The sequence below is a fragment of the Enoplosus armatus genome, chromosome 16 (assembly GCF_043641665.1).
Source record: "Enoplosus armatus isolate fEnoArm2 chromosome 16, fEnoArm2.hap1, whole genome shotgun sequence".
Taxonomy (NCBI): Eukaryota; Metazoa; Chordata; class Actinopteri; order Centrarchiformes; family Enoplosidae; genus Enoplosus; species Enoplosus armatus.
In genome coordinates, this window is record NC_092195.1 from 1,079,673 (window position 1) to 1,095,682 (window position 16,010).

The 16,010-nt window shown below is 47.5% G+C and overlaps 1 protein-coding gene and 1 non-coding gene across 2 annotated transcripts in view; one reads left to right on the forward strand and one right to left on the reverse strand.

Annotated features, from left to right (window-relative positions):
- Positions 1 to 10,272, reverse strand: part of arhgef2a (Rho guanine nucleotide exchange factor (GEF) 2a) — a 28,756-nt gene extending 18,484 nt beyond the window's left edge. The window contains exons 1-5 of the mRNA XM_070921799.1: positions 10,210 to 10,272; positions 1,899 to 2,061; positions 1,735 to 1,802; positions 525 to 588; positions 233 to 365 (exon numbers count right to left, since the gene is read on the reverse strand). Of these exons, the coding sequence (XP_070777900.1) occupies positions 233 to 365; positions 525 to 588; positions 1,735 to 1,802; positions 1,899 to 2,061; positions 10,210 to 10,272 (491 nt within the window). The remainder of the gene's footprint in view (positions 1 to 232; positions 366 to 524; positions 589 to 1,734; positions 1,803 to 1,898; positions 2,062 to 10,209) is intronic.
- On the forward strand, positions 1,159 to 1,230 carry trnap-ugg (transfer RNA proline (anticodon UGG)). Its single transcript has one exon. It is a non-coding gene; the product is annotated as a tRNA-Pro (tRNA).
- Positions 10,273 to 16,010: the final 5,738 nt, after the last annotated feature.

The window sequence follows — 16,010 nt, forward strand, 5'->3', positions numbered from 1 at the left end:
TTTCATTTTTTCAGGTGAACCACTAAACTGCTGCTATTTGTTCAACACTTCAGTATGCGATCATCAGCTAAGGTCGAGGAGAAGCAGGACCACCCTGATATTCTAGGCCAGGCTGGACCATACCTTACCTCTGGGTAGGGCCTCCTGGACAAATGTCCCACAGCTGCCTTAGTAAAGGTTAAGTGTGCCTCACATTGTATTGTAGCTGCTGGACAATGAAAGTGAGGCTCACCCTGCAATGTTGTTGGTGGAGACACTCTTGGACAGGGACAGGCCGGAGCGGCCGCGGCGGGATCCCAGCAGGGACTGCCGGAAGCTGTCGGAGGGGTAGATGGCCGAACTCGGACGCTCGCGCATTCCTGGAGCTAAGGAGTAAGAAAAAATAAAAATGTTGAAGGCAGAGGAGAACAAGACGAAACAAAACAGGAATTGGAGGGAGAAGAGGAGGTTTGATGATGGAGAAGAGAATTTGGAGGAGGGGGAAGAGGAAAACAATGTGTGCATGTGTTCTGAGAGGTCCTCACTTTTTGTGCGCAGTGTGACGTTCTGCAGGGCTGAGTTATTCCGCACGAGGGCCGTTTTCTGCTGCTGTGTTAACAAAGCACACAAATTCAGTATGTAGCGTGCACAATTAAGCCACACTCAAGGGGGGGTGGCAAATAAATCAACAGGCACTACTTTGTTGCAGTCAAGTACTTTTGCTTTCTGAAATAATGAATAAGGGGACCCCAAATCTCTCTCAGTAAAGACAGCTTCTTGAAACGAAGGAGGGGAGGCAGATTATCCGCTCTCCCAAAGACCCGCCTTACTCTGCCTCTGATTGGCTGGTTAGGTTCTTAGGCATGAGGAGTGAGATGTGACTGCGTCCAGCTCGCTTAACGCTGAGAAAGCAACGCTGGAAAATGTTAAAATATATATATATTTTAAAGGGAAAAAAAACTTGACGAGGGTTCCTATTGACATAACATAGGTCTTCTATCCGTAGGCCAACAGATATATTTTCAGTTGTTTTTATTCTAGCATGTATGCAATATCATATTTGTGTACAAATGGGAAATGTACATCGTTGTATATAATGAAATGCATACAAAAATGCGTACAGATTTAAATATGAGCGTGTCATGCAGCTGCTGTATTAGAGTAGATCTTAACTTTCGTGGCTAGTTGGTCTAGGGGTATGATTCTCGCTTTGGGTGCGAGAGGTCCCGGGTTCAAATCCCGGACTTACCAAGTCATAACACAGCTCTATACCTTTAGTTTATCAATAGGATCCTTGGTAAACGGTAACTAAAAGAGTCTAGAAGTGCTACGAATACTTCAGAGGAATGAAGAACCTGGTCCTCCACAAGAGGCAGTCTTGTTATCGCTGCACTGTAACAGCGATGCTTGCAACAGAGCATGATGTCTTTGGCGTAGTGCAACTCTTTAACTTTGGTCTACCAATAATGTCTTTGTTAGACAGTAACTAACACAGACTTTTATAGAAAGTATTGGATATGTCCAGGAGCTGTTTAGTCTAGTTTAGCTCAAAGACTGGAAGCGGGAGAAAACTGCTAGCCAGTAGAGGAGCCCATGGTTGCGATTGGTCAGACGCTGATAACTCTTCCCCTTTTATTTCTTTTCATTTGCAAAGCTGTTTTTACTGTAATTCAACAGTGACGGCATCTGAGTCGTTCTTCAACAACTTTCAATGACTCGGACTTGGGTCCTTTGGGGGCGTGGCCTGTGTCTTACCCTCTGTTTCATTTTGGCGCAGTTGGGCAAAGTGTCTCGACAGCGGTTGTGGATGGTGACGTTGCATGCTGGAAGAAATGAAAGAACACAAAGATGTCATACCCCCGCACACACTCACGTGCAGGTATTTCTGAACTTTTACTTGCGTACGTGCAGTTACTTACTAGGGCAGCTGAGTGCCTCCTTGGCAGTGATGCTCTTGTTGCATGCTGAGCAGAGTGTGGTTCCTGACACTGTCAGTGAGGTGAAGAGGTGGCCGTTGCTGTAACGCGCCTCCCTCTCCCTTGCCGCCTTCTCTCGCTCCCTCATGCGCTCTCTCTCTTTGTTCTGGAAAAGAAACCGAGGCGAAATGTGAAGAAGAAAATAAAGGACTTCCCGTTTATTTGTGGAGGTCACGAGGCGGCGGCAGACGGAGCTGAGGTTTCCTGAGAGAAAGCAGAACTTGCGCACACACATGGGACCCCCACGGCCGAAGCCACAGTTGACGTTCACTGGAGGGATGTTACGTATAGTCACAGTGCGGGAAACCAGTTGTGACTTCACAGCTTTACAGCCGGCCTCCAGGGTTTAGTGTCTAAGCCAAGGCGTTTGAGTGCGTGAGAACGGTATTTTTTTCACCGTGAGCTGTCTAGATGGTAAAGCCTAAGTGTGTGTGTGTGTGTTTGTAGTACCAATTAGAGCGAGTCATGTTGGGAGACTTTGTTTCAGAATTGCGTGACAGCCAGGCAACTCCCACTGATTACGCAGGTCCAGCTTTTTCTCCCGGTAAAGACAGAGGCAGAGGCTCAGCAGATACATTTATCCAGCAGTTCGGCTCGAATGTCAAGGAAGGTGGTAGGTAGGTAGGTAGGCGGACATCCCGAGAGTTCCCAGAGGGGAATATTTCTGTGCAGTGTTCTCCATTTCACGTGTAACTCAAGAAAAAACAGAAGAAAAGGAGCTCACAGCAAAATCAAACGAACAGCAACAGCGTTAATGGCGGCACACCTCACCTCTCTCGCCAGGAGCAACAACATAAAAATAACCCCAACTGACTATATATATATATATATATATGTATATAGGGTGTTCAATCAACACCTAGACTGCTTCAGCCTGTACCAAAACAAAGCGGGCTGAACCACACATTACTAACGCTGACTAACATTCATGGGCTTACACCTCAGCTCAGCGTTTACATTACGAATGTAATGTAACAAATCTGCAGCTCAATAAAAGGTAACGGAAACTTAACGGCTAATTCATGGCTGTGCGTTTGCTTTAACCTGCATGTGCTGTGTAAATTATAGCAAAATGAACAAATGTACAAAATAATGTATAACGTGTACGGTGAACCTACATATAAGGGACAAGTGTTGAGTAAAGCAGAGTTCTCAGCCGCTTTGTCACACAATTTTTTTTGGGGGGGGGGGTTTGATGGACAACCTCTTACTGAATGTCATCAATACAAAGCAGCTGGCTTGTGCATTTTGGGAGGGAGTTGCAGGAAAAACACCTTCGAAGGGCCATAAAGACCTTTGCTCTGCTAATCCGCACTTCACTACACAAGGTGAAACCAGAGCTGGAATTATTACAACAGACGCCACCCCCCCCCCCCCATCATAAGTGCATATGGTGTGCTGCAGCATATGTGAAAAACAGTGAGCATGTTGCGTGGTGATTGGACAGTTCAGATCGCCGCAGAGAGTCCAGTCGGAGCTCTGGGGTTTGCCTTTACACAGAGAGCGGTTCCAACGGCCAGATTTCGATAGCGACGAGGGAGGTGCTGGATCCAGCCTCTTCTACGCCCCCTCTGAGCCTCCCAATCTTCCCCGTTAAACTCCACCTTGCCACCATTTCTTTGGACCTCATCCCCTGCACTTGAGGCAATGTTGAGATCCGGGCCCATGTTTATCAAGTTTATCAACTCTTAGGAATCGCTATTCTAGGACTTATAGGTAGTCCTACCTCATTTGCATTTGCAGTTTGAAATATAACATAATTACAAAATTTCGAAAATGCAGGTTTTATCTGTATAGGCAAAGTAACCCAAAGATTATACATGCAAAAATATGATGCCAAAATTCATTCAACTCAGTGATATACACATATAGATATACAGACTTTAAGTAAAGCATGGCTTTACATGGTCCTCGGGACTGGATACTTATGTTTACTACATGCACTGACATATGAATATATTGCAAACCTAACAACAATCATATAGGTGATAAGAGGAATATAACACTTTAAGTGCAGAGCAGTAGGTCTTGGCGTGCACGGGGCTGTTTGGGCGACTCCAGGCGCACCTGTTATTTTGGTTCATGTGTGTGTGCGCGGCAGCACAAAGTGGCCCGGGTGAAGGTGACTACAGATCAGATCAGCTGAGCCAATCACAGTGAGGCGCGAGGGCAACAAAGGAAGAAAACCCCTCCTCAGGAAATCATGTTGCTGTCTGGATGTTGCAGAGTGGCGCGATGTCAACACACACAGGGCCAAATGTGTTGGGGGGGGGGTTTGACAGACAATTAGTGCAATAACAAAATAGATAAATGAGGAACTGAAGGAGAACCTTTTCATAAAGCATGAAGCCGCTGTGGACAACGGATACTGTAAGAATCACTCATATTCGACTGCATGCCATTTTAAGCATTGGTTTAAAAAGCAGAAACCTTGACTTCTTTGACAAGGTTAATAATGTCGATATTGTTGTTTTGCGGGAGACTTGGTACAAGGAGATGTTATTATTATAGAGTTTATAATCCCATCAACAAAACTAAATGGAGTCACTCAGGGTGGAGAGTCAGGGGGAAGGTTGATATGTCAAAATAAGCAGACGTAATAGAAATGGTGAGAAATGTCACATTTGGTTAAAAAATGAAAAAGACATAATTTCCAGTGAGAAAAAACATTTATTTATGTGCAATTTATATTCCTCCAATAGAATCTCCACATTTCAATTACCATAGAAGGAAGAGATCAGTCATTTCCAGGCCCAGGGATCTGTGCTGATCGCTGGAGATTGAAAATGCTAGACTTTACCAGCGCTGAAGGTGACAGTTACATGACTGGAGCTAACCTGAACCTCCCTATCCTTCCCAACAGGAACAATTACGACGAAAACACAAACAAGAACGTAAGGCAAGTCTTCGCAGAACGCTGGGCCTGTACGTTGTCAATGGAAGGCTGCGAGGGGGACCCCTTTGGACGTTACACGTATTGTTCAAACCTTGGCACTTGGCAACACTGTCGATAATGCTATAACGGATTCAGACCAAACCTCTTTGAGAGCAGACACAGGTAACATATGTCCTCGGCCCCGTAAGGCTGCACAAAATAAAGACGCGAAACAGCCTGGAGCCGTACCAGGAAGCAGTGAAGAAATCTCAGTGAAGGGGTCTCTTCTAGACCTCCTTTCTGGCCCGGATCTACTCAGAAATCAGTAGTAGTACTGTGTCTGGTAAACATTAACCGCACGTTTGATCACTTGGCCTCGTTGTCGAACTTAAAATGCAAAAGAAAACAACCAACATGAAAATGAGCAGGGAAAAGGTTGTTTGATTCAGACTGCGAAACCACCAGGAAGACGTTAAGAAAGGTCTCAAACCAAGGGATCACCAATACAGGGATCCCAGACAACCAGGAGCTCCGCATTAGTTACTGTGGGTCTCTAAAACGATATAAAAACACAGCTGAGAGCAAAAAAAAAAAAAAAGAACAATATTCACAAAACCAATTACAGTTAATCGAAGAGTCTCAGGGGTCAAATAAATTCTGGGGAAACACATTTACCAAGAAACGTTACAACGAACAGGAGATAGATGGAAAAAATCATTTTGAAGATCTCAAGAGAAAACCTGCAAAGAGTCAAGCTCAAGAGCAGATTTTAGGAGAAACTGAAAGCTCTTGAAAGAGCTGTTAAGAGCCGAAAACCCTAAAGATATTCAACTTGGTGCTAAGTGTGGGTCATTTCCCTGAAAGCTGGAGTGAAGGGCTGATCACACCCACCTTAAAGAATGGAGCAACAACTACAGAGGCATTTGTGTAAGTCGTAACCTGGGGAAGTCATTTGGCAGTAAAAGTGCCTGTTTTATGCAGATGACCTGGTCATACTGTGTCCTACTAAAGAGGGTCTTCAGCAGGGCCTGGACCTTCTCCATCCGTACTGTCAGACCTGGAGGCCCCGACGGGTAATGTGAGGAAGACCGAAATTATCGCCATCCAAAAAAAAGATTGAGGTAGGCAGGGAAATACCCCAACATTTAAAATAAGTGCCTATACTTACCTCGGTTTACAAATGAGTTCCACAGGAAACATCTGTGCTGCTGTGAAGGAACTCAAAGAGAGGGCAAGAAAGGTACGGGGAACCCTTACTTACAAAATGATTGCGCAAAAACAATCGGAGTTCTGCAAAAGTGTTCTCCGGGTACGAAGAAAAAAACCCCAAGCTCCGCATGCAGAGCCTGAATTAGGCCGATATCCTTTACTTCTGAGTATTCACGAAAGATCTGTCAACTTCTGGAGCCATATTACAAAGGGCGACCCTGCCTGTTGCCGTTGGAAAGCCCTCGCCTGCCAGGAGTTGAACATAAAGAGGCCTCAGAGCACTTTACACCATCACTCCAAAGATGAGACCGAGCCAAATTATAACGGACTGTGTTGTCACTGTGATGAGGGAGCCGTGGAGACAGAAGCACAGTTTTTAACAGGATGTCGAAAATACGTAAATATCGGAGAGAAATTCTTTCCGAAATCTGACAGAAAGTTAGAAATGACACCCTCATTCTGGGGGGAAGTCAAATGGTGTGCAGTGCAGGCTGCTACGTCCGTCACTTCCTGTCACAAGAGAGGCAACCAGTAGGAAGATTCATAAATACGCCTGATGTTCTCCTCTCTGCCACCATCTCAGTTTGTTTGTAATTGTGCTTTGGCAATACATGTCACATGTCATGCCAATAAAGCCTATGGAAATGAACTGAATAGAGAGGGAGGGAGAGGGAGGGGGAGGGAGAGAGGGAGGGAGAGGGAGGGAGAGAGAGAGGGAGGGAAAGACGGAGGGAGAGGGGAGAGGGGGAGAGAGAGGGTGGGAAAGAGAGAGAGGGAGGGGGGTGGAGAGGGAGGGAGAGAGGGGAGAGAGAGAGGGGGAGAGGTGAGGAGCTAAAGAGAAGAGGAAGCGAGGGAGGGAGAGAGGGGAGAGAGAGGGGGGGAGGGGGAGAGAGGGAGGGAGGGAGAGAGAGGGGAGAGAGGGGAGGCTAAAAAGAAGAGGAAGCGAGGGAGGGGAGAGAGAGGGGAGAGAGAGGGGAGAGAGAGGGAGAGGAAGCTAAAGAGAAGAGGAAGAGAGGGAGGGGGAGAGAGGGAGGGAGGGAGGGGGAGAGAGGGAGGGAGGGAGGGGGAGGGAGAGAATACTTCAACAGTAAAGTACTGTAAAGTTTTGACTGCATGACTACTTTGTAATGACATATTAGTAAGAGACAAAGATAAAGCTGGGCTGTAACTCGTACTAAGAGCCTGATAATCCAGCTGTTCACATTGATTAACGTATATAAGATGTATAAATAAGAGGAAAACAAATGCTCATGACCGAATCCACACAGGACAACTACGCAGAGGTTGCACACAGGGCGGGAGCGCATCCTCGCCCCCCCCCCCCCCCCCACACTGATTCAAAACTGACGGGATGTGACCGTGACTGGGATTAAAGCAGATATAAAGTTGGATATAGACAGATAATTACCCCCCCCCCCCTCCCCCATATATAGTTTCAGCCAAATGTATGTAGTGTCTACATTCTCTGAGAATCCAAGACTCAATAACACCAAGACAAAAAAAAAATTAGTATTGTTTTCTCTCTTCTTCAATACATACATACATATATTTGTGTATATCTTGATAAAAAATATATTTACCAGGAGCATTGGACTGGGGGGGGGAGGGGGGCTGAGTATACAGTGCCTTCATGCTATAAGCCATTTATCGTCATTTATATCCAGCCCCTCACTACTTGCTCTTTCTTCTTGTGGTATGTTTTTTTCTTTTCTTTCTTTCTGTGTCTTTGAATAAATAATGTATAATAAAAATGTGTTGAATGACGCTGTCCTTGTTCTTGCACACAGGCGTGCGCTACACGTGTGCATTTGGCCAATTCGTGCGCGAGGCGTTCCACTTTGAGGGGCAGCTGTGAGCCGCTTGTGGGGACGGAAATGGTCCAGTAGCCCAGATTGATTCCTGACGGGCAACGAGAGCACCCTGGGTAATTTAAGTTTAGCCCTCGCGACCGACATATCACTGACAGCGTGCAGTGCTGACAGGAATGAATGCCAACACATACAGGGCGTAGGGGATAAGAGAAAGGGGGGGGGGGGGGGGGGGGTTGGGAGGAGAAGGTGGGGTGCTGTTGTTAATCAAAGGGGCCGGTATAAATACTGGTTTTCGGAACCGCCTACTACGTACTACCGACAAATATCAGTACGCAAGCATGAAACTGTCAAATGGATTTGTTTTGCAAGCGTGCCCGGCCAGGTGTAGCCGGTTTAATGGCAAACCACCGCCAGCGCTTTGCATTGTGGGACACACAGTAGGCGAGGTTTTTTTGCAAATCAGTACGACATCCGGGGGGGTTTCTGACACACTGCATGTTTTGCTTTTGTTTGCGCACTGCATGCTACATGCTACATGTTGGGAGTCAGGTGACTTGGATCAGTTGAAAAGTCTGAGGACATCTGGTGGACGGGTACGGAATGACAAGGAGAGAGCACAATTGCCTGCTTTTGGTCGCTTCACGCCGGCGGTGGAAGAAGAAGCTCCGATCCTTTTACTGAAGTAAAAATACTTCACCACAGGTAAAAGTCCTGCGTTCAAAACCTTGTACTGTAAAGTGTGAAAACTGTCAGTGTTTCCAGTATATCTGCTGTTTTTTTTTGGGGGGGGGGGCTCAATATCACTGCCGCATTAACGTGTATATGTCCATTTCCTCCGCGGTTTGCCGTCGTCAACGTAACCATCCCAGTAGATCCACTCTTTCTTTTTGACACCTTGGCCACTGTTCCACTTGTATGTAGTCATTTCCTTCAATTCCGGTATTTTTAAATTTTTTTTTTTTTTACATATTTTGGGGTCTAAATGACTAATAGGACAAATGTTTTTTAAAAAAGTGTTGGAATTGGTGTCATCCACTCCACAGATGAGATGATCCCTACGCAGCCGCTGAGACTTGACCGACTCGCACTTCCCGCATTCGTCTCCCCTGCAACAACTCACCTCTCGCGAGACTTCAAAGCGAGAGACTTCGGGTTTCGGGTTAAACAAAAAGGCCTCTGTCTCTGCAGGGGAGCCTTTCCACGATGTTGCCAGACACTTGGAATAACAATCCGAGCCTGCCACTGGCAAAAAAAAACAAAAAACAATTGGACCAATTCCAAAACCTTTGGTGACTATTAGTCATTTAGACCGAAAATATGTAAAAAAAAATAAATGAATAAATAGAGCCCAGGTTTAAAATGACCGCAATTTCCCTTAGAATCAAGAGGGCCTCGACGCCCCTCGCGAAGCTTTGGCGACCACTCGTGAGGTCATCATTATTATTGTTATTATCAATCATAACATTGGTCTTTAGGTCTGAGTTTATTCGTCTTATTGCAATAGGAGAAATAAAAGAAGAGAGATGGATCGGAGAGAGTCCAGCAGAAGAGAGAGCGGGCAGGTTGGAGGGCGGAGGCGATGTGCGGCTGAAGGCTCACACGAAACGCAAATCGCGGTGACCTTTGTGAATTCAGCGGGCTACATTATCACAGGATGTGGCCCTCTATATATATATATCTATATCTATTTATTTAAACACATTTTAAGGCCTACAACATCCTCAAAGAAAGCAGTAATATCTCTCTCACACACACACACACACACACACCCACTGCCATTTCTATGGCAACAGTTGCCATAGTCTAATATCCACTGAGCAGGCACACTGTGTACAAGCAAACACCACGGACACACCACCACCACCACCACCACCACCACCTACATTCACAAATGCGCGCAGGCTCGCCTCGTATATTTAGATTGGGAGTGAGGCCTGAGAGAGGCCCGCGCTCTTGTCGAGAGAAGAAAAAGAGGAAATGTTTCATGGCCAACAGTGCGCGCACACACACACACACACGCACACACACACACAAAGAATAAAACAACAACTGGGGAATGAGTCAGTGATGCAGAAAGAGGAGGGGAAGTGGCAAAAACAGGACAGGAAAATGAAAAGACCAACAAAGCGCGACTTAGTGGCAATCTCCGTACATCCACAACATCGACGCACAAGGCAGTAAGTTAACATTCTCCTCCTCCACCATTGAGGCGCACCATTCTACACAAAAGTAGTGCCTGTCCTATTAAAGCACTGCGAGGCCGGCAGGAGCTGGAGTCAGCCAGGTGCCACTCGCCTTCTGACGTTACCTTCTTCTTTAACCTCCCAACGCTCGGTGATGAACGTAGAGCTTAACTCACCCGCAGGTTGATCTCCCTCATCCTCTCTTGCCGCAGCTTGGACAGATTGGTAACTCTGGACATTGTGACACGGCTCACAAGTTCACCTCACACAAACGACAGGGTTCGAAGGGCGGGGGTGGGGGGGGAGGGTGGGGGAGGTGGGTGTGTGGGGTGGTGGTGGAAGGGGGTGGGGGGGGAGGCGATCGATCGGCAGGACGGAAAATGAAATATCCCAGTATTATCCCAGTGTTCTGTGCGCTTCCTCTGTGGATCCCCCGTCAGATCCCTACCAGGGAGAGAGTGAGAGAGAGAGAGTGAGAGAGATAGAGAGAGATAGAGAGAGATAGAGAGAGATAGAGAGTGAGAAAAAAAAAAAAAACTCAAATAAATCTTCCCTCACTGGCCAACTGCAATGTGCTTCTGCTTCTAGTGAAGTGGCTGTTCCTGTGAGAAATCTGACTTCTGAATCATCACCGCCCCCTCACACACACACACACACACACACACACACACACACAGTGTTCAGCTGTCTGCCGAATGCCTGCTATAGACTGCGACTTGCTCTTTGCTACGTCCCAATATGAAACCGTTTTACAAAATGCTGACATTTAAAAAAAAAAAAAGAAATGTTTTTACAGCAGCTGTTCATACCGGGGCAAAGTTTGAATCAACAATCAAATCGTAGCACGCAAGGATGACGGGCACGGCGTGTTTGGCAGACGCAGGTCATTTGTAAAAATAAATAAATAAATGAATGTGTCCCTGACAATTGAGTGCATTTTCCTCCGTCTGCTCCGCAGTCGTCAGAGCCGATTCACTGTCATGTAAGTTCGACAACCGAGTTGGGATTATTGGTTTAATTCACGCGCCAACTGATCGACGTGACGTTTTCTCTCCTGCGCCATGTCCTGAAATAAGTCTGCGGTGTTAGCTCAGTGATAACGCAATAAAGCGGGGGGGGGGGGGTGCAGGTGCGGTAGTCGTTGCTCTTGACAAGTCATAGGCTGTCTTTGAAACTGCCTGATTCATACTGCTGACAAATGCAGTGTGCAGTATGCGGTACATATAGCACACTGCTTGTCATGTCAGTACGCAGCATCAAACTGTCAAATGGATTTATTTTGCGAGCGTGCCCAGCCGGGACGTAGCGCAGTGGTTTCCGGTTTTGGCAAGCGGAAGTGATAATCACGCAGGTGTCATCGCAACGAAAGTCGCAGCAAACGTTGAAATGAGGCCTTGGAGTAACCGGGCCGGCTTATTTCTCGCCTCAAGATTTGCCCAGAAACAGATTTTTTTGGGGGCGGACCGCCGAGGTGAAAGAAGCCAACGTTTACGCCAACGTTAATGGCATTGTGGGACACACAGTATGCGAGGTGGACCGGTCCGATGCAGACTGGAGATTTATTTTCCGAATCAGCACGACGTCCGGGTGGTTTTGACCCACTGCGTGCTACATGCTACATGTTGGCCAAATCAGTACGTGCTGCTAGCGTAGCAGGCCGGTTTTCCGAAGACAGCCATAGTTGTCATGCGTGTGACCTTAGCCCTGCGCAGCGTGGGCCGCTGAAGCAAGCTATATCCGAAGCTGATCGCAGTGCATCATAGCGGCTTTGCGGTCGAACATAAGATTTATGCGTGCAAGGTTTTTAGGGGCGTGTTCAACTTCGCCCGACCGACATGGTCCAAATGATGTCCTTACATGGCATGACATTTGTCGCTGGCGCGCGCGCCCGTCCTCCGGGTCTCGTGGCAGGTCCTCGCCACGCAGAGCCGATCTATCGACAAAGGCGAGGTTTGGAGAGAAGGGCATCAGTCTTTGCTTTGATTCTTCAGGAAGAGAGCCAGAGAGCTTCGCTCAGCATTACCAGCAAGCTCATCCACTTTATGGTCTAAACCTGCGTTGCTACTGGTTACCACTTGGCCACTGAGATTAGACACCTCAACTGTGTGTGTGCGCGCGCGTGTGCATGTGTGTGTGTGTGTGTGTGTGTGTTTGTGTAAGCATGCACTTGTTTGTGTGGATTTCCCCAGTGAGGAGGCAGCACCAGTATAGCGAGAAATGTTTCAACACCATGTGCCATGCAATCATAGTCTCGACACACACACACACACTCTTGTCTATTAGATAATCAGAATGCCCCCCCCCCCCCCCCCAAAAAAAAAAAAACAGATACACACATGCACGACAGACTTGTAGATTTGTCTTTGCTGACATCTTAGTTGGAGACGCACAGGTTGCAGAGATGCAGTGGCTTTCCGAGAAATGTACAATATTCTAGCACTAGGCTCGATCGTTTCATCGAAACGCGCCGGGTGGGGCTGATGGTAAGAGGGCCCGCAAGTAATCAAGGAATATGCGGCTAACTGGAAGGCCTCAACAGAGTCGGGCTGTCTGATGTCAGCAGGATGGGGCGCGATAGGAAAAGCCCCCCGGCAGCCAGCTGACCTCTGCGTAACTCGGGGGGACAAGGTGAATGCGGCGAGCACGGGACGGAATATAAGGTTTAAGGAGAGCGGACGTGGTGTGAAGGGGGCGAGGCCACTTCAAAGTCGTCAGAGGCGATGGGGAGCCAACGACGGTGAAACGTTCAAAAAAATCAAACGCTTCTAAGTTTCAGTTAAGATTCTAGCCGCGACGCTCAGACCTTTCAGTCCCAGCGTGCAGCGGGCCTGACGACAAAAACACTACAGTGATCAAGTCTAGGTGAAACAGAGGCGTGAACTCAGGTCAGCCACGGAGAGAGACAGAGAGAGAGAGAGAGAGAGAGGACAGACATTTTCAGCTGCGCTGCTTCGTCGAAAAGAACGACGATTTCCATGGCGGTTTCTTCAATGTGCCGATCGAAGGAGAGGAAAAGGATCAGCGCCGCCCCTCTGATGTTTGAACTTTTCCGGACGTTCATATGTGACGCCAGCATCATGCGGCTAATATGTTAAGATGCTGTCCCCCCCTGGCTTTCCTCCACTCCAAGCCTCCAAGTGCTGAAGTACGGGAAATATAATGCTTCGTCCTTTTTTTTTGCGTTCGTTTGGTTGGCGACTCCCCCTGACCGGGTTACCCACCGTGCAAAATAACAGCGCGTGCCTCCGAAGCGATGCACCGCAGAGGTACAGCACAGCACGAGCACTGCACCGCAAAATGTCCCATACTCCCAAAATGTCCCAAAACAGCCTGCAACCTTGTTTTTAATTCAACGATGACTCCGCCCCCTCAGAGGTAACACCAAGGTCGCAAAAATAAAAATACATTCGCGGGTTCTCCCCTGAGCCTCCGTCAGTGAGGCAATTCATAATTATCATTATTATTGTTTTTTATATTTAACTATTTGTTTGTTTATTTATTTCTTATTTATATATATATTTTTTTTTAATTTATTATTTCTTTTGTCTGTCTGTTGGATGGTTGGGTTTTTTTGGGTTTTTTTTAAGTTAATTGCTGTTTGTATGTGCAGCAATCCTTGTCTATGGTACCTTGTGTACAACGATTTTCATGTGACAAACGACAAATTAAAAATAAATTGTCATACCTGTATTTCTGGTGGCGCCATGCTTGCTTGTTCCCCTCAACAAAACAAACAAAAAAAACAAGACATAAGACACCCTGACAGGATGTTCACCGTTCTGACGCTGATGTTTTTGCTTTAATGTTTTACATTATTACAGTATTAACGTTCTCTTAGCGGGGGCGGGGTTCCTACCCACTGGGCAGGGCATGTGCATAATGAGTCAGACTGCTGAAAGAGCACCATTGGAAGAGAGGCACGACAGAGGTGGAGGGGGGGGGGGGGCTTCCTGTGTGCAAGTGGTTTCCTGTGCGTCTCCATCAGGCACAGAGTTAGCTCATATTCATGTAACATGCGAAACCCTCCTCAAAACAGGTCCGAGAAAAAGGAAAATAAAAACAGAAACAAAAATCTACTTACGTTATTTTTTCCTAAATAACAATTTGAACATAAGAAATTGTGTGTGTGTGTGGGGGGGGGGGGGGTGAATTGGTACATTCTAAAACTGAGAACAAACAACAAATTCAAGCGTGAACAAGCGTCAGACAGGCATTTCCTCGAACCGCAGCGTCCAATTAATACAAAACTAAATATTCCTCATGTGGGTTTGTTCGAAGCACGTCCCGCAAACAAGCATGGCTGCACTTCTGCAAAGTGCGAGGGAAATAAACAGGGTGGAACAGGATGTGCAAACTTTTTTTTTTGTAAGAAAATCACTTCCTTTCAGATGACACCGGGCTCAGTGCTCTTTGCAACAAAGTCAGCATGCATACATTTTTTTTTAAAAAACGCCTAATAAAAACAAACAAACAAAAAAAAAACTTGCAGCTTTAATATTACATTAAAAAAGAAGCAGCTGAGCTCCTGGGATGAGTTCTTGTTTCGTGTGGGAGGAGCAAATTTAGAAGGGGCTGCTCTCCCCCAGGCGACTGAAGACATGCGGAGAATAAACGGAGGCGAGTACGTCTCAGCTCCCTTCTGTCCTCTCTCATACTGGTCGTGGAGCCTGCAGGGGAAGCCTTACCGGCTCCTGTCCTGTAGTTTCAGTGATTATGACCGCTTTAAATAGAAAACAGTCACCAGAGGCCTGTACCACGAAGCAGGTTCAACATACCCAGGATACAGGGAACCGGAAAGCTGCTGGACCAGACTCCATCTCCCCATCCTGCCTGAAGCGCTGCGCCGATCAGCTGTCTCCGGTGTTCACGGACATCTTCAACACCTCACTGGAGACATGCCACGTGCCAGCCTGCTTCAAGGCCTCCACCATCATCCCACAGGATTAAATGACTACAGACCCGTCGCCCTGACCTCTGTGGTTATGAAATAATTTGAACGCCTGGTCTTGTCCCACCTCAAATCCATCACAGACTCTCCTCCTGCAGTTCGCCTACAGAGCCAACAGGTCTGTAGACGACACCGTCAACCTGGCTCTACACTTCATCCTCCAGCACCTGGACTCCGCAGGATCCATGCCAGGATCCTGTTTGTGGACTTCAGCTCTGCCTTCAACAAGATCGTCCCGGCTCTTCTTCAGGACAAGCTCTCCCAGCTGAACGTGCCTGATCCCACCTGCAGGTGGATCACAGATTTCCTGTCTAACAGGAAGCAGCACGTGAAGCTGGGGAAACACGTCTCAGACTTGCGGACGATCAGCACCGGCTCCCCTCAAGGCTGCGTTCTTTCTCCTCTACTCTTCTCCCTCTACACCAACAGCTGCACCTCCAGTCACCAGTCCATCAAGCTCCTGAAGTTCGCGGACGACACCACCCTCATCGGACTCATCTCTGGAGAGGATGAGTCTGCCTACAGGTGGGAGATTGACCATCTGGTGACCTGGTGCAACAACAACAACCTGGAGCTTAACGCTTCAAAGACAGTGGAGATGGTTGTAGACTTCAGGAAGAGTGCAGCCCCACCCGCCCCCATCACCCCGTGCAACTCTCCAGTGGACACTGTGGAGTCCTTCCGTTTCCTGGGCTCCATCATCAGCCAGGACCTCCGGTGGGAGCTGGACATCAGCTCCCTCATCAAGAAAGCCCAACAGAGGATGTACTTCCTGAGGCAGCTGAGGAAGTTTAACCTGCCACAAACAATGCTGGTTCACTTCTACACTGCCATCATACAGTCCATCCTCACCTCCTCCATCACCGTCTGGTATGCTGCTGCCTCCACCAAGGACTGACGCAGACTGCAGCGTATCATCCGCTCTGCAGAGAGGGTGATCGGCTGCAACCTCCCATCTCTTCAGGACCTGTACTCCTCCAGGACCCTGAGGAGAGCAGGGAAGATCGCTGCCGACCCCTCCCACCCCGG